General features: G+C 36.5%; 1 protein-coding gene across 5 annotated transcripts in view; it reads right to left on the minus strand.

Moving 5' to 3' along the window:
* The window catches only part of LOC124961044 (transport and Golgi organization protein 1 homolog), a 51642-nt gene that overhangs the window by 12023 nt on the left and 13373 nt on the right, over nucleotides 1–26246 (minus strand). For 3 of the 5 annotated variants that reach the window (XM_047519761.1, XM_047519763.1, XM_047519760.1), the window contains exons 6-15: nucleotides 24135–24280; nucleotides 6338–6469; nucleotides 4445–4466; nucleotides 3522–3610; nucleotides 3194–3271; nucleotides 2993–3103; nucleotides 1685–1756; nucleotides 1401–1505; nucleotides 614–736; nucleotides 403–514 (exon numbers count right to left, since the gene is read on the minus strand). In XM_047519761.1, coding sequence (XP_047375717.1) covers nucleotides 403–514; nucleotides 614–736; nucleotides 1401–1505; nucleotides 1685–1756; nucleotides 2993–3103; nucleotides 3194–3271; nucleotides 3522–3610; nucleotides 4445–4466; nucleotides 6338–6469; nucleotides 24135–24280 — 990 coding nt within the window. Of the gene's footprint in view, nucleotides 1–402; nucleotides 515–613; nucleotides 737–1400; nucleotides 1506–1684; nucleotides 1757–2992; nucleotides 3104–3193; nucleotides 3272–3521; nucleotides 3611–4444; nucleotides 4467–6337; nucleotides 6470–7409; nucleotides 7683–24134; nucleotides 24281–26246 lie in introns of those variants that run through there. The other 2 variants (XM_047519764.1, XM_047519762.1) reach the window with 2 other exon arrangements.

The raw sequence follows: 26246 nt of genomic DNA on the forward strand, positions 1-26246 counted from the left end.
CCTCACTACTCTTAAAACTGCCATGGGCCTTAAAACCACAGAGACATAGAGATGATGAGTATCAAAATCAAGTATCACCTGCATAAAGTTGAGAAACAAGTGTCTGTTACTGTACAATGTTCAATACTCAGAGGTTGAAGACATGACTATCCCAACTGCAGTGTACTTATCTTATTCTCAATGGGATGGAAAAATAGTCACTGTTCTTCACATGCCTATTGCTACACTACACCCCAGCAACCCACCTCTGCCAATGCAACAGACATTTCTACAGATCCAGGGAGATGCACCTACACTTCTGCACAGAGCTTAAGAAGAAATTCAGTCAGCTGAAAAGTGGCATCTGTGTACTTAAAGACAGGAAAGCAAACAAGAATTCAACCTCCCTGAGACCAATCTTACCTCCTACTTCTCCATTGGCTAGTTCATCTGATTCATCTCCTCCTTCATTTTGACCCTCGCATTCCGATTCACACTCTAGCCGATTCAACTGTGTGATACAATTAGTCAAAGCCTAGAAAAGAAGTAAAAGGTGAAAGAGTCTCTCAATTTTAATTCGGAAGCTTTCAGGAGAATTCCCGAGACCAAGCATGTACATGGAGAATAAACTTACATTAATATTATCATCTTTGTGAGTAAGAGCTACTTCTAAATCTTTCTGGGACTTCTCAAATGATTTTATTTGCTCACTGAGCTCAGCATGTGATTTACTCCAGTCTTGGATTTCCTGCTGCAACTGAAAAGTCAAAACACGTGAATTCCTATAGGTTAGGGTGGGGTTTTGCCCTGGAGACATCAGGACCACAAGATTTAGACAGGGAAATAGAAAGCCATACATCCTTGGTAGCCTGCCACTAAGAGTTGAGACCTCAGTTAAGGAAGAGGGAAGAGTGGCCCCAACCCTCAGAGCTGCAGTAAGAACGTCAGAGCTGTCAAGGAAGTTGACCCTGTTGATTGCATTCCCCAGAAAATTGCTGCCAATTCAAACCACTTCCTTCCAGTAGGAATGGATGGGCATATGTGACTGGCTCCTGAATTCAGACTCCTTATCATACAACCTTCCCTTGGCCCGTGAAGAAGTAACTACTCATAAAAGGGTTATAAAATACTTAATTTTCTGCTTGAAGAAGATTCTTTGAGGCTATCAAGTTAATAACTGATTGATATTTGATAAGAAAAGACCAACACTCTAAGGACTGAAATAAGCTGTACAGAATAGAAAATCCCAAACACATGGAGAACACATATATGCACTCCACTTGGGGAGAAAGGCTTAAATGTGCACATCTAAGAAAAGGTCCTGCATGAATAATTCCTTACCTTAGAAACAAATCTAAGATACAAGGTAATAATATTCACTTCCCTAGCTTACATTATGTATGACATCAATTTTTCTTTACCTGCTCTTTCTTCTTCTTAAGCCTAGCATTTTCTTCCTGAACCCGATGGCATTCACACTTCACCTTCTCTTCACTAAGCTTAGCTTCATTAAGAGCAATTTGAACCTAATGCAAAACACCACAGTTAGTGAATTAATTCCACAGAACAAAACAAAGTTCTACTTCCCGAACCAGACATCATGTAGTTCTCATTTGGTGCACATTTTAGTACACCTTAAACTTTTGGTCTTCCACCAAACTAATATGTAGTATTAATATCCTGTAGCAGGTGTTGGCAAGTTTACCTCTGAAAATTCTGAAGCATTCATTGAAATAACATCCTTTAACTTCTCTATAGATTTCTTGTTTTCTATTATCTGCCAGGTGAAAATAGAACACAAAATATGCATGAGGATTTCAGTAGAAATACTGATATACATTTTTTTTTTTTTTTTTTTTTTTTGCGGTACTGGGGATCGAACCCAGGGCGCTGCGCTTGCAAGGGAAGCACTCTACTGACTGAGCTATCTCCCCAACCCAGAAATACTGATGTAAATACATACATACGCCGAAAATGATAAACATGACAAAATATATTTCAACCCATCCCCTTACATTTCAGGTAAAAGCAAGGGATTCAGTTTGTCCTAAGCAAAAAATCAAGAACTGAAAGAGACAAGGGAAAATGAAGTCATAAATATTTCATGGCATCCACAACCTTCCTGGTTATGAGATAAAGTAGTAGATAAGCAGACTAAAAGGTCAAAGTACAGAAAATGAAAAGGAAATCAGTAAATAAAATTTTTAAAAGTATAGAAAATTAGTTACTCTTTTAAGTACACCAGTTCAAATTAGGAATTTTTTTCTAGTGATGGAGAAAAAAGATTTCCCAAGATCATGTTAAAGCTCTCTTGCCTGAAGTAGAAATGAGAGAATCTAAGGGAGAATAGACAAATCTCACATATAGAAGAATTCCAAAAAATTATAAAGATATTTGCTCCTCCAGGAAGTGGAACAGAACTCTTCACTCTTTGCAGTGCCTGGGATTGAATCCTGGGCCTTCTGCATGCTAGGCAAGTGTTCTACCATCAGCTGTATCCTTAGCCCTTAACTCTTCATACTTTCACTATGGACTGTACATAGTAACTTCCAAAGAATAGGCAAGGGATTGGAAGAATCCCAGTGGAGAAATCTGGTGAACACTACCTCAGCTAGGTGATCAAGTTTACCTGGGGGTGGGATATTTCAGAACACTCTCAACTATCTTTGCTACTTTTATGTTATTGTAGAACTATTCTAAAGTAAAAAGTATTTAAAAATAGGATGCTGTAAACAAAACAATATACAAACACTGCTGAATGGGGCAATAGATTCTGCATGTTTCAGAGGGCAGAGCAAAGCAATATGAAAATTACCCAGGATTGAGGACTCAAATATTTCCTAGGCCCATAAAAATAATTTCTTGGATCAGTACTGAAAAGTTCCACAAAATGGGCAGAAACGGGTTCAACTTCCCTGACTCCTAATCTGACTTTACTTAACTCCATGGGGAAAGTCCAACTTAACCCATTTTACAAAACACTTCAAAAGTCAAATCACACTAAAACTCTTACCAAGTCCTGATTCTTGACATTCTGTTCTCTCTCAGATTCTAACATAACATGAAGACTTTTAGCTCTGTCCTCAAGAATCTCATTAGTTTCTTCAAGTAGCTTGATTTTATCCTAGGAAATCAGATGTCAAGATTAATAGTTAGTCATTACATTGACTTTTTGAGTTTAGAATGTAACTCCCATAAAACCAGGGATTTGTACCTTATATTTCATTGCTTCATCAGAGAGGACTATGTTTTGTTTCTTGGTTTCCTGGACATGTTTCTTTGATTCCCTGATCTATGTAAAATAAAGCATTCAGAATTAAAAGATACATATTATAGTGTTAATAAAACTTACTTCCAGGTAAGTGACCCCTCCAGAAGAAAGCAGTACTTAATACATATGATGATTACTTAGGACTTGGATGGTTAGTATGAAATAATGAAACAAAAATTTTAAAATGATTTAAAAATATTTCAACTATAAAACAGGTAGAAATGATTCATGCTGGAATCAAGGGGGAAAGAAAGTAGAAAAATTATTCTACCTTCTGTTCATAGTTTGACAATTTTTGCACCAGTTCTTCATTTTCTTTCATGATAGTCTTTAACTTTTCAGAAATTTGCTGTTCAGTAACTAAAAAGGGGGAAAATCCACAAGATTATTACAATCTCTAAATGAAATTCAATTAAATCGACTAAAAGCAAAGACATGTCACCTGGCATTATGAGGAAATACTTTTTTTTTTAAATTGCGGTGCTGGGGATGAACCCAGGACCTTGTGCTTGCAAGGTAAGCACTCTACCAACTGAGCTATATCCCCAGCACATGAGGAAATACTTCTTTGCATAACAATTATGCCTTTAAAAAGCAATCTAGAGTTAATAACAATAAGGGTGTGAAACACCATGAAAATTTAACAAAAATATAAGAACAATGATATTTCAATTTAAGCACATTTCAAAGATGGGAAATACAGTAAAATGTTGTAGTTTGATATTCTTCCTTTCTTGAAGAAACACTTTCTTTTCAGAAAATGGAATCATTTCAAATTTATGTAAATTTTTGCCAAGGAAAAGGAAAATGAAAGCATACTGCTCACATTACCATTCTTTTTCTACTCCAACAAATTATTGAATGTATGATTAAATCATTAGCACAGAAATACTGTTCAAATGTAATACATCTGTTCACACTAATATTGTATTACAACAATATTCAAAGTGAATATGTCCCAATTTAAAACTAATCATCTTCTTCCCACAATTTGTTCCTCCTCATCCTGTATCTCACTTGGTACCATCAACATATACTCTATTATCCAAGCTAGCATCCAAGGAATAGTAAAATTTTAAGGAGTTAAAAAAATAATAGGCATTGAAAAGCACTCTATCTACTTCTAACATATATAAAACACATCAAACACAAATACAAAGGGTTATTACAAGTTACAGAAGGCTAAAAATTTACCTTGATATACTCTTTCTTTGACCTAAAAGAGAAAGAAATAAAGATTAAACTTGATGTCATACATCTGCTTAAAAGAAACAGAATCAAAACCAAATGAGAATATAATAACTGTCTGGTTCAGTATTAAAAAACAAGTAAAGGAGAACAAGCATTCCAAATTTAATTGGTAATGATACCTCATAAATAGCCTCTGTCATATAAAAATACTAAGGTATGTATCTTATGTCACAGTGAATATATATATATATATCTATATATATATATAGATATATATATATTCCAATCCTATGACATGAGCACTTAACTTTAATAATAGAAATGGCTACTATTTTCACAAATATACACTAATGCTTTACTTACTCTAATAATATAGATCCTAAAACACCACTTATAATGTTCTTGTTATAGGAAAATACATTCAGAAAACTCCAATACAGAAAGAAATGGACATTTCTCTAATGTCATAGGCTTACTAATCAGAGAGTAAGCTTTCACCCAAAATGACAACAGGAGAAAATGGGAAGTAGCAAAAAGCAGGCATCTAAGGTAGGGACCAAAACTCCAAAGTCAAATGCTGAGACTGAGGAGCAGCAGCTAAGACCCAGATCTTACCTCACCTAGGAAAAATAGAAACATTCTGTTCTCTTAAATGAGAGAACAGAGTGTTCTTGAAAGAACCAAGAGAGAAATATAAAGCGTTTTCATTTTTTCCTTTTCTCTTTACCTTTCTATCCTCCTTTTTCCTTTTAGCTGAGAACCAGTTCAATGAGATTAGAAAAGTCCTCAGAGGAATCCACGCAAAGGATTCTTCTTTTTAAGAAGGCATTTCTTTGTAAGTGCTTTTATACTCAATTGTAAAAGGAGAGGAAACTTGTATTAACAATGGTATGTCTGATATAAATTAAGTAATTAGAAAAGGAATACTAAGACTTGGAAAGATTTGCAGCCAATGTTTCTGGCCACTTTAACTGTTGAGTTTCCACTGAAGGCTTTTTATGCAAAGTTCATTTACCTAAAATAATTTTCCTCCAATTATGTTAAATAACTATGAAGGAACAAAATATTTAATAATATGTCTCTGGACAACATATAATCTATACATCCAAACAAAAAGCTATTTTCTTAACATATGGTTGAATGACAAAAGCTGGGAAGTGCATATATTAAAGACTGAAAAATTACCTCACCTTCTTTTTATCATTTTGCTATATTCCTCTGCAGCATTTTTTCCTGTGTATGTGTTTATATAACGTACAGTTCTTCAACATTTAAATCTTAGTTTCTGCTTTTTTCTACTTCATATTAAATTGTGAGCATTTTCTGTGCCTCAAATCTTTGAAATATATAAAGCTGCCTACTATTCCATTATACAAACATATGAGAACTTAAAAATATCTCTGTAATGGAATAAGTTGTGCTAAGTTTTCAATCTAATACACAGTTCCGATGAAAAATCTTACCGAAAATCTTTAAAGCATAACTAGTTATTTCTTTAGGATACACTACTAGACATATTATGTTACATAAAAGGATATTTATATAACCTATCCCATCTTTTATCTCACTTTGAAGACTTCTGATACATATGGAACTACTGGTCAGAATGGTTGTAAGAATTACCAGTTCTTCCCACTGCACCTACCTAATTCTTAATCCTTAGGTTTTGATATAAGGAACTTATAAATTGAAGTTTTCTCCTTGAGATTTTTCAGGTTATCTTGTTTTCTTAAGTCTTTACCAACACAAAGATTACACTAAAATTATTTTATAAAGTTAGTGTGACTTCAACCACTAATTTGTGTTTACATTAGTAAACTGGAAAGGGGAGGGGCAGTGACTACAGAATACCCCATGCATTTATGTGCTAAGGTAGAAGGAAGTGAATTTACTCACAACAAGAATAGTTCTCCAGAAGAAAATGGCAAATGAAACAATTCCCAAGAAGACAGTGAGAAGTACAGGCTTCCACGGCAGTCCATAAAAATCAGGCCCAGGCTGAACATCATTGGGCAATGTGGCAACTAGCTGAAATAGACAAGTCAGAAGCAATGAGAAAACTTATATTCATAACAGTCACGAAGAATCATCATGGCAGTTCCAAAACCACCACCATCATCTGAAAAGTACCTCCTCAACATTCTCCAATAGCTTCTTCGAGAGATAGGATCCTGGCAGTGTCATATTTCTTGTTTGCCTGCAGTGTTTTCAAGTATAATAAGTCTATATACTTTAAATTGAGCATACATTTCCATTTGGAATAGGCCCTACAACATCATATTGTCTAACACCTGGGTAGATCCCTCTGTATAATACTTTTCTCATAGATAACCTGGTTTTTGTGATTTAAAAAAATTATGTAACACAAAAAAATATATGATAAAACTAACTTTATGGCTACAAATAAAACGAGGATAATGAATAATACAAAGAATGAACTATTTATCTAAGGTTTTAAATTATATTTCTATTCTACTCTTATATAAACAAAGACAAATGACAAGTAATTCCAGACAACTCTAGAAAACTGGCTTAGATAAACTACTCTGAATCTAACTTCCGTCTCTGAAAGTCCATGTCTAACTCTGTGCACTCAAAGCGAGCGTATTAAACATCAGCCTTTGCTCCTCTACTCCACACCGCCCTCCTCAAGTGTCCAGAGGACTCTCATTCTGGCCCCACCTCCCAACAGTCTCCAGAGGGACAAGACCTACTGAGACGTCACCTGCATTTAGGAACGTACCAAGGGGTTTGCCACCTCTCAGTATTGCGTTTAAAAAGTGCAATGAGGAAAGCTTCAAGGACACTCTCAGCGGCCTCGCGGAACAATACAGTTCAGTCCTGCCTGCCTGGGGCCTGACACGCTCCATTTCTCCATCCCCGCATCACTCAGTGAACCCACTCAGCTCACAATTCAGTCACCCGCCTGCCACAACGGAGTTCCCCCCCCCCCCATAGGGATCGTCACCTCCAGGATCTTGGCTATCAGGGCTGCGTAGAGCACCGACAGGGGTCCCAGAAGCTCCGGGTCCCCCGGGGAAGTGGCGACAGAAGGCACGGTGGCAGGTACTGAGTCCATTGTGTACGGACAGCTGAGCGGAGACGATGCTTCCCTGCTGAACGGCACAGGACTCAGACCTCTTCTGCCGTTTCCTACTTGGGAAGGACCCAGCACAAGGGGTGGGTACTGGAAATGAACTTCGCTTGCCCCAGCCCCTGGCGCTTTCCGCTCTACGCGTGAAAAACACGTCATCAGCAGGTGCAGCGGAGCGGACTGCAGTGCCCTGAGCTTGCCACAGACTGGGCGGGGCGGGGCGGGGACCGGGAAGAACCAACTGCGGATTCGGGCGGGGGAGAGCGCCAGCAGAGCCCAACGGAAGAGTCCAAGTCAAGGGACACGGGGAGGAAAAAGTCACGTGCCCCCGGAACTGGGAGAGGACACGCGGTTTAGAGGAGCCCCGAAGCAGCTAGAAATCTAACAGAAGGGGATTATGGTAAGGAACTGGGAAAAAGGAGAAAATCAGTCCTCCCGGGCCCTCCCAGAGCAGAACTCTTTTGTCACGTACTTGCCCCAGGTACCTGCCCCAAAGGTCTAGAGAGGAGAGTAGATGCCTCTCTTGCTCCCTTGGGGACCAGGAGAGCAGTGAGGACCACTGCTCCGAATGGGCGTTCCTTCCCTGCTCACTCCATTCCTGTGCTGATTTTCCCCTAACCCACCTCTACTTCTGAATGACACTACTTTTTAAGTTTCACCCTATCATGTCATTATTACCCCTACACCAATGGTTTCATTCCTGGATTCCACATTTTAAGGTTGAATGACTTGTGGAAAAGATTAGGATCATGAATAGACTGGAAAGCACGTGCTAAAAGTTTAAGAAACTGGGGACATTTAACTTGGTGAGGGAATGAATATATGTGGATTTTCAAAAACATGTCAAGTTGAATATAGTCGATTCAAAACAACAGTCAAACAAGAAGAGGCAGGATGGCAATGAAAAATAAGAGCAATGAAGCGGGAAGGAGGTGGGGAAGTCAAACTCTATAATGAAAACATGTACCATCATCCAAGCCCAAGCATACATACAGATTGTGGGACAGAACAGACCATCCAGAAATAGACCCAACTGCACTGGACATTTGGGATACAATAAAATTACGTTGGGGGAAAACAGACTTTTTAAAAAGTAGTATTTGCATATAATCACTTGGAAAATGATAAAATTGGATTGTTCTCTATTCAGAAGGATAAACTACAAATGGATAAGAAACTTGAATGCAAAAATAGAAAATAAGCAAATACTAGAAAACATTGGTTGAATTTTTCTATGTATTATGAATGGCCAAAACCTTCGTGATTATGTCTTAAAATCCAGAAGCAAGAAGGTGTAAAGATGATTACTAAAAACATAGAAATAAACCTTGCCTTGCTGTGTTTAACCTCCCCGATCCCCCCATGAACTTTGACAATGACAATATGAGAAAAAATATTTGCAACATATTCCTCTCCAAGGAATCATGTTCCTGAAATATAAAGAGCATTATAAATAAAATAGGCAGCAAATCTATATTAAAGTGGGCTGAAGAAATAAAAAGATCTCAGGAAAAGAGATGCAAATAGCTATAAAATATGGAAACATGCTCTGCTTAGTTCATAATGAACAAAAGACAAATTAAACCACACTAAGATACCATTTCTCACTTATGTTGGCAAGATCCAAACATTTGACAATATACTCAGTAGGTGAGAGAATGTGGAGGAATACTGCACCCTCAGACACTGCTGATAAGTGTACAAAATGAGACAACCTCCCTAGGAATGAAAGTTGGTGACGTCTTCCAAAACTGCTTATGTATTTACCTAATGACTCAACAATCCCACTTCTTTTCTTTTTTTTCAGAGCTCCAGAGGGAACTCAGGGCCTCACCCACCTTGGGCAAATGGTCTACCTTGACCTATCTCATCCCAGTCCTTCTAAAGATACTGGGAACTCAACAAATGTTTAAAATTCATATCTACAAAATTATGTAATTCAAGCATGAATTATCATAACAAAAGATGGTCACAAATGACTGAAACAACCAACTGTTCAATAGTAAAGAGTTGTTGAATAAACCAAAGAATACTATGAAGAAGAAAGAAAAGAATTTTAAATACTGCTAAGATATGTTTTCCAGAATAAATTTAAGGAAAAAAAAATGTAGAGAAAAATATTTATAGAGTACTATTTTTATCTTAGAAAGTAAGATGAATATATTTCTTATGAGGTAATATTGATATGCAATAAATTATGTGTAAAGTGTGCACTCTGATAAATTTTAACATGAAATTGTGAAAGCATCATGATAACCAAGATAATAAATCTATCCCTTCCCTCCAAAAGTCTTCTCTCATTCTCTAGGTAATTCCAACCTCTGCCCTTGGTCACCCTACCTTCTTGCCCGCCACGTTCCCACCCTGCCCATGAACAAAATGTCTATCTTAATAGACTGCTTTGTATTCCTAAAGTTTTCTGTGCATATAATAATATACTGTGTTCTCTGGCTTCTCTTATTCAGCATAATTTAAAATTAATCTATATCACTTTATCAATAATAGTTCATCTCTTTTATTCCTGAGTAGCATTTCATTACATGTACATACCACAATTTGTCTATCACCTATTGATGGACATTTGGATTTTTTCCAGTTTTGGTCTTTTATCAATAAAATGGTCAAAAACATTGATAGACAATTTCTTCTAGTGCTATGTAACATCTTCTCTTTGCAGAAGAATGGCTGGATATGACAGGTTTATGTTTACCTTTTTAAGCAGGTCATTCTACCACTTTACAGTTCCACCAGCTGTGTACATATCCAGTTCCTTCACCTCTTCTCTAATACTCTCCACAATCAGTCTTTAATATGAGCTATTTCTAGTAAGTTTGTAGTGGTGACTCTTATGTCTTAAATGTGTATTTCCCTGACAAATAATGATGTCAAGCTTTTTACTTTGTCAAGCTTTTTTGACTGTGTTTATTAGCCATCTGTTTCTCTTCTTTGGTGAAGTGTTACTTTATAGGACTATATTTTTTCTTTTTAATGAGTTTTAAGGGTTCCTCATATTTTCTCCATGCAAGACCTTTATCAGGTAAATTCTTTACAGTAATTTCCTCCCAGTTTGTGGTTTGTCTTTTTCATTGAAAGTGCAGTTTGAAGAACAGGTTTTATTTTGATGAAGCCCAAATCATCAAATTCCTTTTATTGTCAAATCTATTGGCATCAGCTGCTGCCAATATTCTGCCCCCCACAACACACACACCATTTTACAACCCAGATTGCCAGTCTGCGAACATCCTAGCCAGCCACTGGTCCACTCATCAGATTGTGAACATTCTTGGCAGTCATTGGTCAAGATTGTCAGTCTGAGAACATTCTCATCAGTCATTGGCCCATTGTTATTAGCCTGGGAAATTGAACTCCTTAAGAATAGCTTCACCACCATTCTTTCTTTGTTTCTCCCTTGCTCTCGCTCTTGCATGCTCTCTCTCCTCCTCACTCTTGCTCACTCTCTCGCTTACTCTTGCTCTCTCACTTTTTCTCTCTTTATCTCTCTCTTTCCTTTTTTCTCTCTCTCTCTCTCACCTTGTGGGCAGACACTGTGTCCGTCCGTTTAATAAAATCTCTTGCATGAGTTCCCATGTCAAAACTACTCCTAGATTTCATCTCACTCCAACCAGAATGGCAATTATCAAGAATACAAGCAATAATAAGTGTTTGCAAAGATGTGGGGGAAAAGGTACACTCATACTTTGCTGGTGGGACTGCAAATTGGTGCAATCAGTATAGAAAGCAGTATGGAGATGCCTCAGAAAACTGCATAAACTCACCGTTTGCCCCTGCTGACCCACTCCTTGGTTCATACTCAAAGGACTTAAATCAGCATACTACAGTGATCCAGTCTCACCAATGTTTACAGCAGTTCAGTTCACAATAGATAAAGTATGGAACCACTTTATCTAGATGCCCTTCAACAGAGGAATGGATCAAGAAAATGTGGTTCATATACACAATGGAACATTATTCAGTTGTAAGGAATAATGAAATTATGGCATTGGCAGGTAAATGGATGGAATAGAGAATATCATGCTAAGTGAAATAAGCCAATCCCAAAAAACCAAAGGCATATATTTTCTCTGATAAGCAGATGCTGATCCATAGTGGGGTGGGAGGGTTAGGAAAGAATGAAGGAATTTTGTATTGTGCAGAGGGAGTGTGGGAGGGGAGGGGCAGTGCGGATGACAAGGATGATAGAATGAGACAGACATTACCCTATATACATGTATGATTACAGGACTGGTGTGACTCAGCACAGCCAGAGGAATGAGAAGTTATGCTCCATTTGGGTACAATGTGTCAAAATGCATTCTATCATGTATAACCAAGTAGAACAAATTTAAAAATAAAATTTTTAAAAAATATTTAAGTCTCTAACCCATTCTAAGTTAATTCATGTGTCTGATATAAGGCATAGATCAATTTTTTTGTATATAAATATCCAACCATTTTAGTACCATTTGTTGAAAACTTTTCTTTTTCCGCTTAATTGTCTTAACATCTTGGTCAGTGTTTGTTACCATATATATGTGAATCTATTTCTGAATTCTTGACTGTTCCAGTGTTATGTCTGCAGGCCTAATTACTGTAACTTTAGAATAAGACTTTTTTTATCCCCCCTTTTCCTATGGTACTAGGAAATGAACACAGGGCCTTGGAAATGCAAGGCAAGTGCTCTACCACTGAGTTACTTTCCCCAGTCCTAGCTTAAGTCTTAAAGTCACATATTCTAGGTTTCTTGCAATCAGCTTGTCATTTTCTACAAAACTCTGCTGGGATTTTGATTGGCAATTAAATTGGGATGAATGGACAGCTTAAGAGTATTGGTCTTCTGACTCATAAACTAGGTATACCTCTCCATTTATTTAGGTTCTTTTAAATTTCTATCAGCAATATTTTTATAGTTTTCAATATATACATCTATCAGTTTTCTGCCAGATTTATGTTTAAATACTTCTTAGTTTTTATTCTATTGTACATGGAAATTTTTAGAATTTCAATTTCCAATTGTTCACAGTTAATATATAGAATTGCTTTTAGGTATAAATTTTATCTGTTGACCTTACTAAATTCACTTATTAGTTCCAATAGCTTTTTTGTTGATCCCACCAGATTTTATTCATACATGTTCATGTTATCTGAAAATAGAGAATTTTACTTCTTCCTTTCCAATCTGAGTACATTTTATTTCTTTTTCTTGCCTTAGCTATTTCCTTACTGCACTCCAGTACAATGTTGAATAGATGTGGTGAGAGTAGACGTCCCTGTTTGGTTTCTGATCTTGGGAAAAACTATTCAATCATGAACCATTAAGTATGAGGTTAGCTGCATTTTTTCAGAGGATGTTTTAAACTCCCTTCTATTCCTATTTTGTTGTTAGTCTTTCTACATCAATAATCAATACTGAATTTTGATTAACAATGATGGGATTTACTGTCACCTATTCATACACGCACACAAATAAGAATATAATTTGGCAGTATCACTCCCCAGCATTTCCCCCTCTGCTGTATTTTTTAAATGCTTTATTTTGCATCTCTTGAGTTGAACACACAGATTGATGTTTTTTAGGTTTATCAATGTGGTAAGTTACATTGATTTTCAAATGTCAAATAAACTTTGGATTCTTGAGATAAACTCTATTTGGCTATGATATAGTTTCCTTTCCCACATATTGTTGGATTTGACTCATTAATTTTTTTGGGGGGGGGGTGGTTTTACCAGGGATTGGACTCAGGGGCACTCAACAACTGGAGCCACTTCCCCAGTCCTAGTTTGAATTTTGTATTTAGAGACAGGGTCTCCCTAAGTTGTTTAGTGCCTCGTGTTTGCTGAGGCTGACTTGGAATTCTCAATCCTCCTGTCTCAGCCTCCTGAGTTACATTTTTATTTAGAATTTCTGTACAGGTTCATTAGAGATCCCATGAGAGGTCTGTGGTTTTCTTGTTATATCTTTGTCTTGTTTTGGTGTAGCAGTAACACTGGTTTCATAGGAGTAGAGAAATACTTTCTTGTTTTAATATTCTACAGGGATTTGTGTGGAATTAGTATAATTTCTTTCTTATAGGCCTAATAGGATCATTGGTCAAGCTACCTGGGCCTGGAGTTTTCTTTGTAGAAAGATTTTTTTACTTATACCTTTGTAATAGTTCATTGGGATTGTCATCTTGATTGCACTGAGATGCCCATGATTAAGAAGCTTCTGGGTGTGTCCACGAGGGCATGTCTAGGAATGATTGGCATTTGGGACAGTGAACTGAAGTGGAGACCCTCACTAAGCATGGGCAGTACCACCCAATAGGACGAATAAAAGTTGGAAGAACAAGGAAGCAGATGCAGATGCAAACTCGACTCTTCTTGAATGGTTGGTTGATTGCTGCTTCGATGCATCTAAGGATATTGCCTCTCACTTCTTCACTCTTCCAAAGTGGACTCTGCCAGTGATTCTCCAGGTAGTTTCCAGAAGCCTTGGTCTCGGACTAGGATAGCACTGTTGATCCTTCTTGTTCTGGGGTTTCCACCTCTTGAACTGCACAGCTACTGGTTCTTCCAGTTCTCCAGTTGCAGACGGCCATTGTGGACTATCCAGCTTCTGGTCGTGTAAGCCAATCTAATAAATCCCCTTTTTGTAATCATACTTCCTATTGATTCTTTTCATCTAGAGAACCCTGACTAATACAACCTTTAATTTCTTTAACAGTCACAAGGTTAACAAAGTTGTCTGTTTTTCTTGAGTGAACTTTTGCAATTTGTGGCTTAGATGGAATTTCTTCATTTCAACTAAATTGTCAAGTTAACAAAAATTGTTCGTAATATTCCCATATCATTCTAATATCTGTGGAATCTGTAATTATGTCCCTCTCTGATTGCTGATTTTGGTAATCTGTGTCTCCTTTTTTATTTCCCTGATCACTCTGTCAGGAGGTTAATCAATTTTATTTATTTTGAAGAACTAGCTTTGGGTTTCATCAATTTTCTCTTATTTTCCTTCTTTAAAAAATTCATTGATTTATGCTCTTTTCTTTATTATACTTTTCTTCTTGCTTACTTGGAGATTAACTTCTTTTTCCTTTTCTAGTCTGTGGTGATAGGAACTGAAATCAGTGACTTGAGAATTTTCTTCTTTTTTAATAGAAGTAGTGCTATAAATTTCCCAGTAACACTTTAGTGGCATTGTACAAATTGACATATTGTTTTCATTTTTATTCCACTCAAAATGTGAATTTCTGTTTTGATTTCTTTGACTCAAAAATGATTTAAAAGTATGGCATTTAGTTTCCAAATATTTGGGGATTTTTCCATTACTGATTTCTCATTTTACTGCATTCAGAGAATAAGCTTTGTCTGACTTTGAGTACTTTTATATTTACTGAGAATTGTTTTATGGCCCAGAATATGGTTTATCTTGGTAAATATTCCATGTGTACTAAAAGGTATTCTGCTCTTTATGAATTTTATATAAATGCCAGTCATTTCAACTTGATGGATTATGTTGTTCATACATTCTACAACCTTACTGACTTTTCTTTTTCTACTAATTGCTGAGAAGAGGATATTGAAATCTCCAGATTTAATCCTACATTCACCACTTTCCTTGTAGTTCTATTAATTTTTCTTCATATATTTTGAAGGTCTAATACTAAGATACAAATATTTAGGATTATTATACAATTTTGATTAACAGACTCCTTTATCATTAGGGAATAGCTTTCTTTATGTGTGATGATATATTTTGCTCCAGAATCTTTGGTTTAATGTAGCTACTCCAGATTTCCTTTGACTAGTGTTAACATGGAAAACCTTTTCAATCTTTTTAATTTTAACTTCTTTGTGTCCTCTTATTCTCAGTGTATAGACATCTACTTGGATCTTGCTTCTTTACACAATATGACAATCTGTTTTTAATTGGTGTATTTAGATACTTTCCACTTAATAGGATTACTGCTATGGGTAGGTATAAGCTTAGTATCATCTTCTATTTGTTCTTTGTTTCTTTTTTCTCTTAATCTGTCTTCTTTTGGATCCACTAGGTATTTTTAGTGATTCCTCTATTGGCTTACTAAATTGTAATTCTGTTTTCTAATTTCAGTGGTTGCTTCAGAGTTTAGAATATACATCTTTAACTTCAGATGTTACTAACCTTCTGACCTTTACACTATTATCATAGATTTCACTATTACATATTTCTAAGCCCTGTACTACACTGATATTTGTCTTTAAGCAAATAACTTTTAAAAACAGTTCAAATAAGAAAAATCATTTTAAATGTTCACCCACATGGTCACCATTTTCAGTGGTCTTTACTCCTTTTTGTACAGTTCCATTATTTCCATCTGCTGTCTCGGTGCAAGTGTAGGGTGAATTCTTTCAGCTTGTATGTCAATACAAGTCTTCATTTGGAAAGATATTTCACTGGGCATGATATCATAGGCCAACAATTGTGTTCTTCATATGTATTAAAGATATCACTCCAGTGTACTCTCTTATGCCTAATTCCTGACAAGAAACCTGATGTCATCCTTAGTTCCTCTCTACATAAATGTCTTTCTTCTCTAGCTGCTACAATTGTTCTTTTTCACTGGTTTTGAGCAATTTATTTATGATATACCTTGGTATAGTTTTATTCATGCTTTTGTGATTTGGTTCCATTTAATATATTGGATCTGTGGAGTTTTCACAAATTTTGGAAAACTTTTGACCATCACTCCCCGCAATTAGGTCCTTTAAAAATTTTTTTTAATTTGTTCTTTTTAGCAGAGTATATTTTGACATATCGTACATACATGGAGTATAACTTGCCATTCTTGTGACTGTACATGATGTGGAGTTACACTGGTCATATATGAACCAGTGTCAGTTCATATATGAACACAGGAAAGTTACATCCAATTCATTCTACAGTCTTTCCCATTCCCATTCCTCCTTCCTTGCCCCTGTTTCCCCCACCTCATCCAATCAGACGAACCTACAGCCCCCTCACCCCCGCCTATTGTGAGTCAGCATCTGCATATCAGAGAGAACATTTGGCCTTTGATTTTTGGTGATTGGCTTATTTCAGTTAGCATGATAGTCTCCAGTTCCATCCATTTATTGGCAAATGCCATAATTTCATTCTTTTTTATGGCTGAGTAATATTCCATTGTGTATATGTACCACATTTTCTTTATCTATTCATCTACTGAAGGGCACCTAGGTTGGTTCCATAGGTTAGCTATTGTGAATTGAGTTGCTATGAACATTGATGTTGACCATCACTTCTTAAAACACTTTTCTGAAAACCTCTTTTCTTTCCTTTTGAAACTGTCTGACAGTTTCCTGATGCTTGTTCACTTTTCTTTAACAGGAAATTTTCCCAGTGTTTCATTTGGGATACTTCTATTGCTATGTCTTCAAGTTACTAATATTTTCATTACAATGTGTATTCTGGCATTAATCCCATTCAATGTATTTATCATATCAGGTATTTTCAACTCTAGAAGTCTGATTTTTAAAAATATATCTTCTATGTCTCTACTTAACTTTTTAACATATGAAATATAGTAGTAGTATTTTAATATCATTGCCTCATTCTAACATCTCTGCCAGTTCTTAGTTGGCTTTGATTAGCTGATCTTTTCCTCCTTATCATGGATTATATTTTCTTGTTTTTTTTGCATGCTGGTAAACTTTGATTGGATGCCATACATTATGAATTAATATTCTTGATCTCTGGTATGTACTTAAATTATTGGAAAAAGTTTGATTCTCTTGGGTCTGAAGATTTGTTAGGCATGACATGAATAGTAATAGTCTGAGGTAATACCCTTCTGATTACTCTACTCAATTTCCTTAGAATTATGAGGTTTTTTCCAGGCACTTTTTTGGTTCCTGTGTTAGAACCTGTTTCTTCTAATCACTTAAGATTGTTTCTCTGACTTTAAGCAGTTTCATCACACTCATGTGCTGATCAATACCCTGCTGAATACTCAGAGGACCCTTCACAGATTTCCAGAATTGTGTCCCAATGTAACAATCTTCTTTTGGTACTCTGCCCTGTGAAATCCAGTTACTTTGTTCTTTTTGGAATCTCAGCACCATTTCCTCAGTTCAGGGTATCCACTGGTTCTACCTGGCTCCCCCTTCAGTGCCATGGCCTGGGAATTTCTTAACACAGTAAGTGGGGACAACTGTAGAGCTCATAGCATTTGTTCCTTGTGTTTCCAGAATTATTCTTTGTTGCTTGATCTCCAATGTCTTGAAAAAATGTTATTTCATTGATTTTATCGGTTTGGGTTTTTTTTTTTTCTCATATATTTTTGTTGTTGTTTCATTTGGGAAGGTAATGCCTATAAAGCTATCATAGCTAGATGTGAAAATCATTTGCTTTGCTTTTTCTTTTTATGGTGCCAGGGATTGAACACAGGGCCTCACACATCATAGGTAAGTATTCTACCACTGAGCTATATCCCTTTTCCCATTTGCTTATTTTTTAGATGGCAGAATAGATAATAAAATTAATTTTAAAAGTTAACTATAAAGGAGGGTAACATCAGGGTGGACAGAACTGGGACAAAAGCTAGAGTTCTCTCAACATGAGGCTGGAGGATCACAAGTTCAAAACCAGGCTCAGCAACTTAGTGAGGGCCTAAACAACTTAGCGAGACCCTGTCTCTAAATAAATAATTTTAAAAAAGGTTGGGGATGTGGCTCAGTGAATAAGATCCCCTAGGTTCAATTCCCAGTACCAAAAACACACACACACACACACACAGACTTTTTTTTTTTTTTTTTTTTTTACAAATTGACTTTGGCTCTTCTAAATACTTAATTATTTTTAAAAAATCTTAAAAAGCAACACCTATGTATTGAAAACAAAAATGAAACAACACAACTGTGATGCCAAGCTGGTGACAAAACCATAGAAATGAATTATTTCAAACACACCTTAGTGGGATATAGCTTAAAGACAAGAGAACTGGGGGGGAAAAAAGAGTGTTTAAAATAACATATTGTTGGTGAGGTGTTGATAGTCAAATTTTTAAAACCATTGTAGGAATATTACAAAGATAAATACAGGCATGTGTTGTTTAATGATTGGAATAAATTCTAAAAATGCATCTTAGTTGCCTTGAAAGCACAATGCCCTGGGTTCAATCCCCAGCACCGCAAAAAAAAAAAAAAAAAAAAAAAAAAAAAAAAAACCCTTAGGTGATTTTACTGTGCAAACATCATTGAGCATACTTATACAGACCTAGAAAATATACCTACTACACAGCCTGAAGAAACTCAGCAAGCCCCTGTCTCTGAATAAAATACAAAACGGGCTGGGGATGTGACTCAGTGCTTAAGCACCCCTGGGTTCAATCCCCAGCACCAAAGGTAGGGGTGGGAAACAGATGCTTAAAGTAAAATATCTTTGGCATCTTGAGTTTTCACTGGAAGTATCCTACATGACATGATGAATGTTTTTTTTTTTTTTAAAATCCCCACACATTTCTGAGATTTGTTCTGTAAAAAAGCCTAGAAAGGACAGTAAACTCGAGCAATAATCCTAGTACTTGTAATGTAGCCTCTAAAAAATAACAGTTTTCATTGAAAGGGATCAGAGTTTTTTAGAGAAATAGTTCCTTCAAGGTTCAGGCAGGAAATGTACAAGATAAGCTCGGAATATCTCCTCATAGTAGAAAGCGAGGCAAATAGGCAACAATGACCACTAGGTGGTGTCAAAGGGCCCCTGGAACCAAGTTGAAGAGGTTTCTACTAGCCAAAGGGGGAGAAATTGAGCATCAGTAAGAATAATTACTGTTATTGATTGGATTAAAACACACCAAATATTTTTAAATGCATGACATCACAATGACTCTTAAGTTAACAAAAAATTTTAAAACTCTTTTGGGACTCATTTGATAATGCTACGAAGATATCATTTTGGAAAATGTTTAAATGAAGAAAAGGAATCAAATGTTTATCTGCTGCCTTAACTATGCAAAACAAATATCAATGTAAAGAATAGTCAATTATAAGTTTTTCTTTCTAGAGGCATCCCAGTCTTTAAATGAAGAAAGAATAATTATAATGAGACCATTGCCATTCTGCAACCTGAAATATATTAGCAGAACTCATCAATGTCACTAGTGACTAGCAGTCAATATCAAAGGAGAGGACATGAAGATGTCAATGCCTCCTGATGAAAGTATGCAAAACAGAACTGAACCTAAACCAGACTACCAATTCCCAGGAAATAAAGCCCCAGAGAGGGGCTGTGGTCATTAGGTCAGTTATACAGTACTTGACTAGCATGTCTGAGGCCCTAGGTTCAATCCCTAGCATAACCAAAATAAAAATGAAAAAGCAACAGAGAAATAGGTTAAATTTTACCAAGGGGATGTCATTCACCATATCCAGGATCACAATATACCCTAGAAGTCACACAAACATTTTTTCAATGATTAAGTTGCAACAACAATAAAAGGAGAAATTAACAGTAACTGGTATGAGACTTGTCCTCCCAATGAAAGCAACCAGAAAGTTGGACAAAATATATTTTAAAAAATCTATTATTCAGACAGAAAACCACAGGTAACACACAACTGTCAGTCCTGAGAAAAGGGGAACAAATAGGTGAGCTTTCTACCTGGAGGCACCCTCTAGACCTCAGCTCAGGAAGAGGAACCCAAATGGGGCACAACAATCTCACTGAGGAGGTAGAGATCAGAGTTCCAGGAGATTGAGCAGGCAGAAGCACGTAAAGAAAGCTACCAGAAAGATAGGAACCACAAAGAAAAGGAGTTCTAGAAATCTATAAGGAGGCGGTCTTCTATTTGGGGCTAAATTCTAAGTAGTACTTGGAAGGACAAAGACAATTAAAGGAGAAAAGAACAACTATAAGCTAACCAATCCCACAGTTGGCACTGAGCTGGGAGAAGTGTGGATTCCAGGTAGCCAGAGGGAGTTCTCACACACAAAAAGTATGGTCAATAAGCACATGAAGAAGTGTTTGAGCCAGACAAGGTGGCACACGCCTATAATCCCAGCAACTGAGGAGGCCGGGGTAGGAGGAATACTTGTTCAAGACGGGCAATTTAGCAAGGCCCTAAGCAAGTTAGTGAGATCCTGTCTCAAAATTAAAAAAATAAAATAGGCTGTGGCAAAGCACCCTTGGGTTCAATCCCCTAGTACCGAAAAAAAAAAAAAAAATGCACTCAGTATTGTTAATCATCAGGAAATAAACTCACAAAGATACACCACTAGAATAGCCAAAATTTAAAACAAATAATACCAAGTATTAGTGAAGATGGAGTCAAGTGGAAGTCTCCTAAATTGCTGGTGGAAGCATAAAATGATGCAGTCATTTCTGAGTATGGCTTGGCAGTTTCATATAAGATAAAACATACATTAAACACAGACTTGAGAATTTCATTCCTAGGTATGAGTCCACTTATAATGGCTTATATATGAAATAGTATCATAGGAAAAATGAATCTACAATTAAAAAAAAAAAATGCATCAGTGGTTGCCTGGAACAGGTGGTGATTCCCAAAGGAATCTTTTTGAGTGGAAAAAAAGTTCTACATCTTGATTATAGTAGATTTTACATGGGTATCTAATTTGTTAAAACTCACTGAGCTATATTCCTAAAATGGGTATATTATATGCAATTCATATCCAGTTAAATTTGACTTAAGATACCTACCTCCTATTACAACATTTACACCTCAACAAGAACCTGGTTTGAATAAGAATAATTTTAAAAAGGAGAGAAGCAGATCTAGACCTGCCAAATATTGGCTTATCACGAATTACTGTTAGGTTGGGTGATAGGCCCATGGGTTCATTATACTGTTCTCTGTGCTTTTCTTTAAAGTTTTTCTAATTAAATTTATTCTTTAACTAGTACATAGAAACATAATATACTACTACATGGAAACCTAATTACTGGAGTAGGTAACATGATATTTTGATTCATGTCCACCCTGTGTAATATTAAATCAGGTTAAATATATCTATCTCCTCAAACCTCATTTCTCTATGGTAAAACTTTCAAAATCCTTTCTTCTAGCATTCTGAATTGCACAGTATGTTATGGTTATCTATATTCCCCTACTATTCTCTCTGCTCTTGTTGGTTTGAAAGTTTCCAAGATAAAAATACTAAAAATAATTTTTAAATTAGGATATAATTTCAAATATTTAAATGATTTCTATGCAGAATTCAATTTTATAGAGGAATTCATGTGAGGAAAATTTGAAGTCAATACAAGGATGAACTAGACAACAGAAGAACATACAGTCTTGTAAGAGAAGTGGTTCACACTAAGAATTATTTTTTAAAAATATTTTTTCATTATTTGATGGATCTTTATTTTATTCATTTATTTATATGCAGTGCTGAGAATCAAACCCACACAGGTGAGGCAAATGCTCTACCACTGAGCCACAACCTCAGCCCCTTTTTATTTTTTAAAATATTTTTAGCTGTAGATGGACACAATATCTTTATTTTATTTTTATCTTTTTTTTTTAATGTGGTGCTGAGAATCAAACCCAGTGCCTCACACAAGCCTCATAACTACTTGTCAGGGCCACAGTAGAGAAAATTACTGCAATGAGTGAGAAACTGGACTAAACAGCCTTCTAAAGTTTATTCTAACACTAAGATTCTACTGAGTATCCATTGATTGACAAATCTGATTGTTCCAATCTCCCAATCACATCAGAGCCCACTACTCATTCACTAGTCATTCCTATCAGATATCGTGCTACCTCTTTGAAACTTCACACCCACTTGTTCATACATCTTCCATTTCCCAATTTTTTAATATACTTAAGTCCTTTTCTTAAGGCTTTCAAAAATCACAATCATGCCTTATACCTGTTAAACTCTTAGTCCTAGCACAATGTTCTGCACATATTGTGCCATCAAAATGCCTTTTTGAAGGCTCCTTTCAAAATCAGTTTCTTCTAACATCATGCCTCTTCTTGCCACCCATGGCTATATCTCCACCTGTCACCCTAAAATCACTGACCATATCCTCTACCACATCCACGTCCCCCAACCTAGGCCTAGAGGAGGGCTCTGTGCCTACCTAGAAATATGAATAAAGAACCCTTCCCAAATGGTGAGGCTGTTAACTTTCCAAAGGATGTTAATTCATTCTGATAATCAAGTTATGACTTTGGAGACTGCTTTAGTAACTAGAAATTTCATTATTCTAACTGTAAGGCTTATATATACCCTTACCCAGATGGTTGCCACCACCACCAACAAACACGGAGAAAACTGAAAAATGATTTGGTTTCCTCCCCAACCCCCCCGCCCTTGACTCAAATCTTTTGCATCCTGGTGGTCTTTCTTCTGGACTCCCCAGGTATTCAGTGTCTTTATACCACCTTCTGACTACCTACATGAGAACCGGGGGGTGAAGCCCTACAAAATGCCACATACCTCACCAGACACTTTACCTTGTCAAATCATTTAATTCTTAAAATTGCAGTATTATCTACATTTTTCAGATGAAGAATCTGAGATTCCAAGTTTAGTAATTTGCCCAAAATTCTAAATGATGACCTTGAGATTTGAAACCAGAACATCCTTGCTCAAAATCCATGCATTTTGTAGGGAAAACAACAGAACCATCTTTCTTACACAAGTTTTGAAATAAAGAACCTACATGAAATGACTTTAGTTAAGGAGGATACTCTCACAATGGCCCTAAGAGCATCCTGGCCTCTGACCTCTAAAAGCTTTCTCATTCCTACAATTAAACCCTAAGAAGTGCAGTATCAACAAATACCATGGAGGGGGAGCTAAGTCCTAAAATGCTTAGATAAGCTTCTGGACAGATTAAATGTCTCATTTGGATCAGAATTTTCTTTAGAAATCAATCTGAACAGTCTGCCTTAAGTGACTCTTTCTAAGAAACACATCTGACCAATCCCTTTTGTTCTTAAAACATTCCAAGGATCCCTACTATTAATGGTCTAATACTACTTGGCTCATGACTTCCTTTATGATTTGCTGGCTTCTTTCCAACAGACCATCCATCCCCATTCAACTCCACACGTTACAACGCCAGCTATTCACACTCCTCCCCAAATACCCTTTTCTTCATGTTTCCATTTCTGACTGCCATCTGACCCCATAGCCTTCCGCCCGAGCCTTTCTAATCAACAAACCACATGTCAAACTCCTGTTTGTCCTTTGCATGTGTTTCAAACACATTTGAACTAACTTCTGACCTTATTGATTATCCTCCAACCATAATAAACCCATTTATGGACTATAATGCTCTAGCATTGGATAAATACCTCTCTTTCTGCCCCTATCTTACTGTGTTTCAAGTTAATGTCATTATTTCCCTGCCAGATTGAAAGGTTCTGAGGGGAAGAACCAACTTTTACAGGTGTACACATGTCTAGCAGACAGCAAATCTTCCTCCTGTGCTAAACTAAGAAGCCATTAAAGCCACACACCTATGGCTCATTTCAAGAGCTATACTTAAAGGGCCAGGAGTCATTTTCATAAAGACATTTTAAGTTCTTCATTTCACGATCACAAGCCACTTAAAAACTGTAATAATAATCAACGTTCTAACTGAAGAAACTGTGTTAAACTTACCATCTTAGTTAAATAAAGCATGGATGAATATATCAAAAGAATCATGTTTTCCAAAGGGGTGGCACTTGTTGGCTCTTCCACCTTTGTCTCTAGTTGCTTTTCTGTATCAGCAGTATCAACAGGAGTATCTTCTGTTATAAGTAGCCCTAAAATTGAAAGGGGAAATGGCTATTTTATTTTATGCTTTAGAATAAGAATGGTCTCTCTTCAGTTTCAATATTCATTGAGTGCTCACAAAATATATTAGTCACTGTGCCTGAAATATGTGGCTCTCCTAAAGACAATTAACACAGAGAAGAAAACTTCGAAATCGTAATTAGAGCTTTCAGACCCTTCAATTATAAAATGAAAAATCTACAGTCCACTCTTCACTACTTCTCCAGTATACAACTGCTACCAAAACAGTATTTACTCATGGAAAAAAAAAAAACAAAAAAACAGAAATATAAACATGGTCACATTCAACAAATATGGATTTAGTGCTGGTGAAACTCTGTTAGAAACTTTAGGAAAGCTGAAAAAGAGGGAGTCTTGCTTTGCAGATTTGCAGGTGGAATGAGCCATGGCTTAGCACAGCACCTGGCACCTGGTAGGTACTCAGCAATTATTTACTGAATGAACAGATGACAGCTACATAAAAAGAATATGGTAATGCCAAGAGAGACTAAAGGGAATTGTTTTCAGACCTGGCATTGAGGTAGAATTCCAGTTATACCTGAGAGGATTTCCACATGAGGAGCTGGCAGGGGTGGAATTTCAGCGTGAGTTACATGAGCCTGGGGGAACATTTGATTAAACAGCTAGGAGTCCAACGTGCAATTACTGAGAAGTTGGACCAGTTGCCACTAAGGTCTTTCTCAACCCTGAGATTCCATTCACTATTTTTTTTTAAAGTTTTGCCTAATTTTTTTTCGATATTCTTTTAGTTGTTGATGGGTCTTTATTTTATTTATTTATATGCAGTGCTGAGAATCAAATCCAGTGTCCCACACATGCTAGGCAAGCACTCGACCACCGAGCTACAACCCCAGCTCCTCCATTCACTATTGATCTGTGAATTTGACTGCTGGTGAAGTCTTTCCCACTGGGTCAGAATCTTAGCACATTATATGCTATTTGGGAAGATTTATCTGTAAAGGTCGTTGACATAATTTTGTGGTGGAACCTAAAGACCAGGGAAAAGAATTCATTCTTAATTCTGTAAGCCAAGTTTTCCCTAATCTTGAAAGTTTTTGAGCATGAGAATAACAAATCTTAATGGTGCATAATTCATTTCCAGTATGCAGAACTTTTCCGAGTTAAAAACAGCTCAGATGTCAGTAGTATTCATATATGGATGCAATGTCTTCTGGAAAATGGGAGACTTGACATGTTATTCCTTCTCAGAATCCCCCCTGCTATAAGTTCTCCTACACTGAGTGTGTGCAAGGACAGAGGAGTGGGATCAGGGCTGCCAAGCCCTGCACTTGTGCAGGATAACGCTATAACCTATGCTTATGGACTAGAATCTTTAAAAACACCAAATACAGTAATGATGGATGGATAAAAAAACACAATTAATTGATCTTCTAATTTACAGGTAAAATGAGCGGGAGCTACACAAAAATAGAATGTTGTTGATGCCATTATTGGGGATTTAAAAAATTTTTTTTCATCTCCCACTGGATATTGTGCACTATGATGAAACACTGGTCACAAGTGTCAGTCTAATATAGACTGTAGTTCTGTACTGTTTCCTGGTAAGCATAAAGTATAAAGACACCCGGAACATTTCCTGCATGTGAAAAAGTTTAATTACCATGTCCAGGTAGAAGTCAAATAAAGAATTGAGCTACATTGCATTCCATTTAGAAGAGAGAAAAAGGGAGAAAACATAAGAATTTGTGAGACTATGAGCAGTGATTCTCAAGATAACTTGTACCAGGGCAGACTTTCCTGGAAGGCCTGCTAAACACAGATTGTGGATCCCACCCCCAGAGTTTCTGGTGCTGTTGGTCTGGTTGAAAACTACTGTTTTAGAGCATAAGGCCTTTGAAGAATAATATTTTAGTTTTAAATGGTTTACACAAGCTAGTCATAGCTAAACATTGGCTTTGAGGTGAGTGACAGTCT

This window comes from Sciurus carolinensis, chromosome 12 (genome assembly GCF_902686445.1).
Source record: "Sciurus carolinensis chromosome 12, mSciCar1.2, whole genome shotgun sequence".
NCBI classification, from domain to species: domain Eukaryota; kingdom Metazoa; phylum Chordata; class Mammalia; order Rodentia; family Sciuridae; genus Sciurus; species Sciurus carolinensis.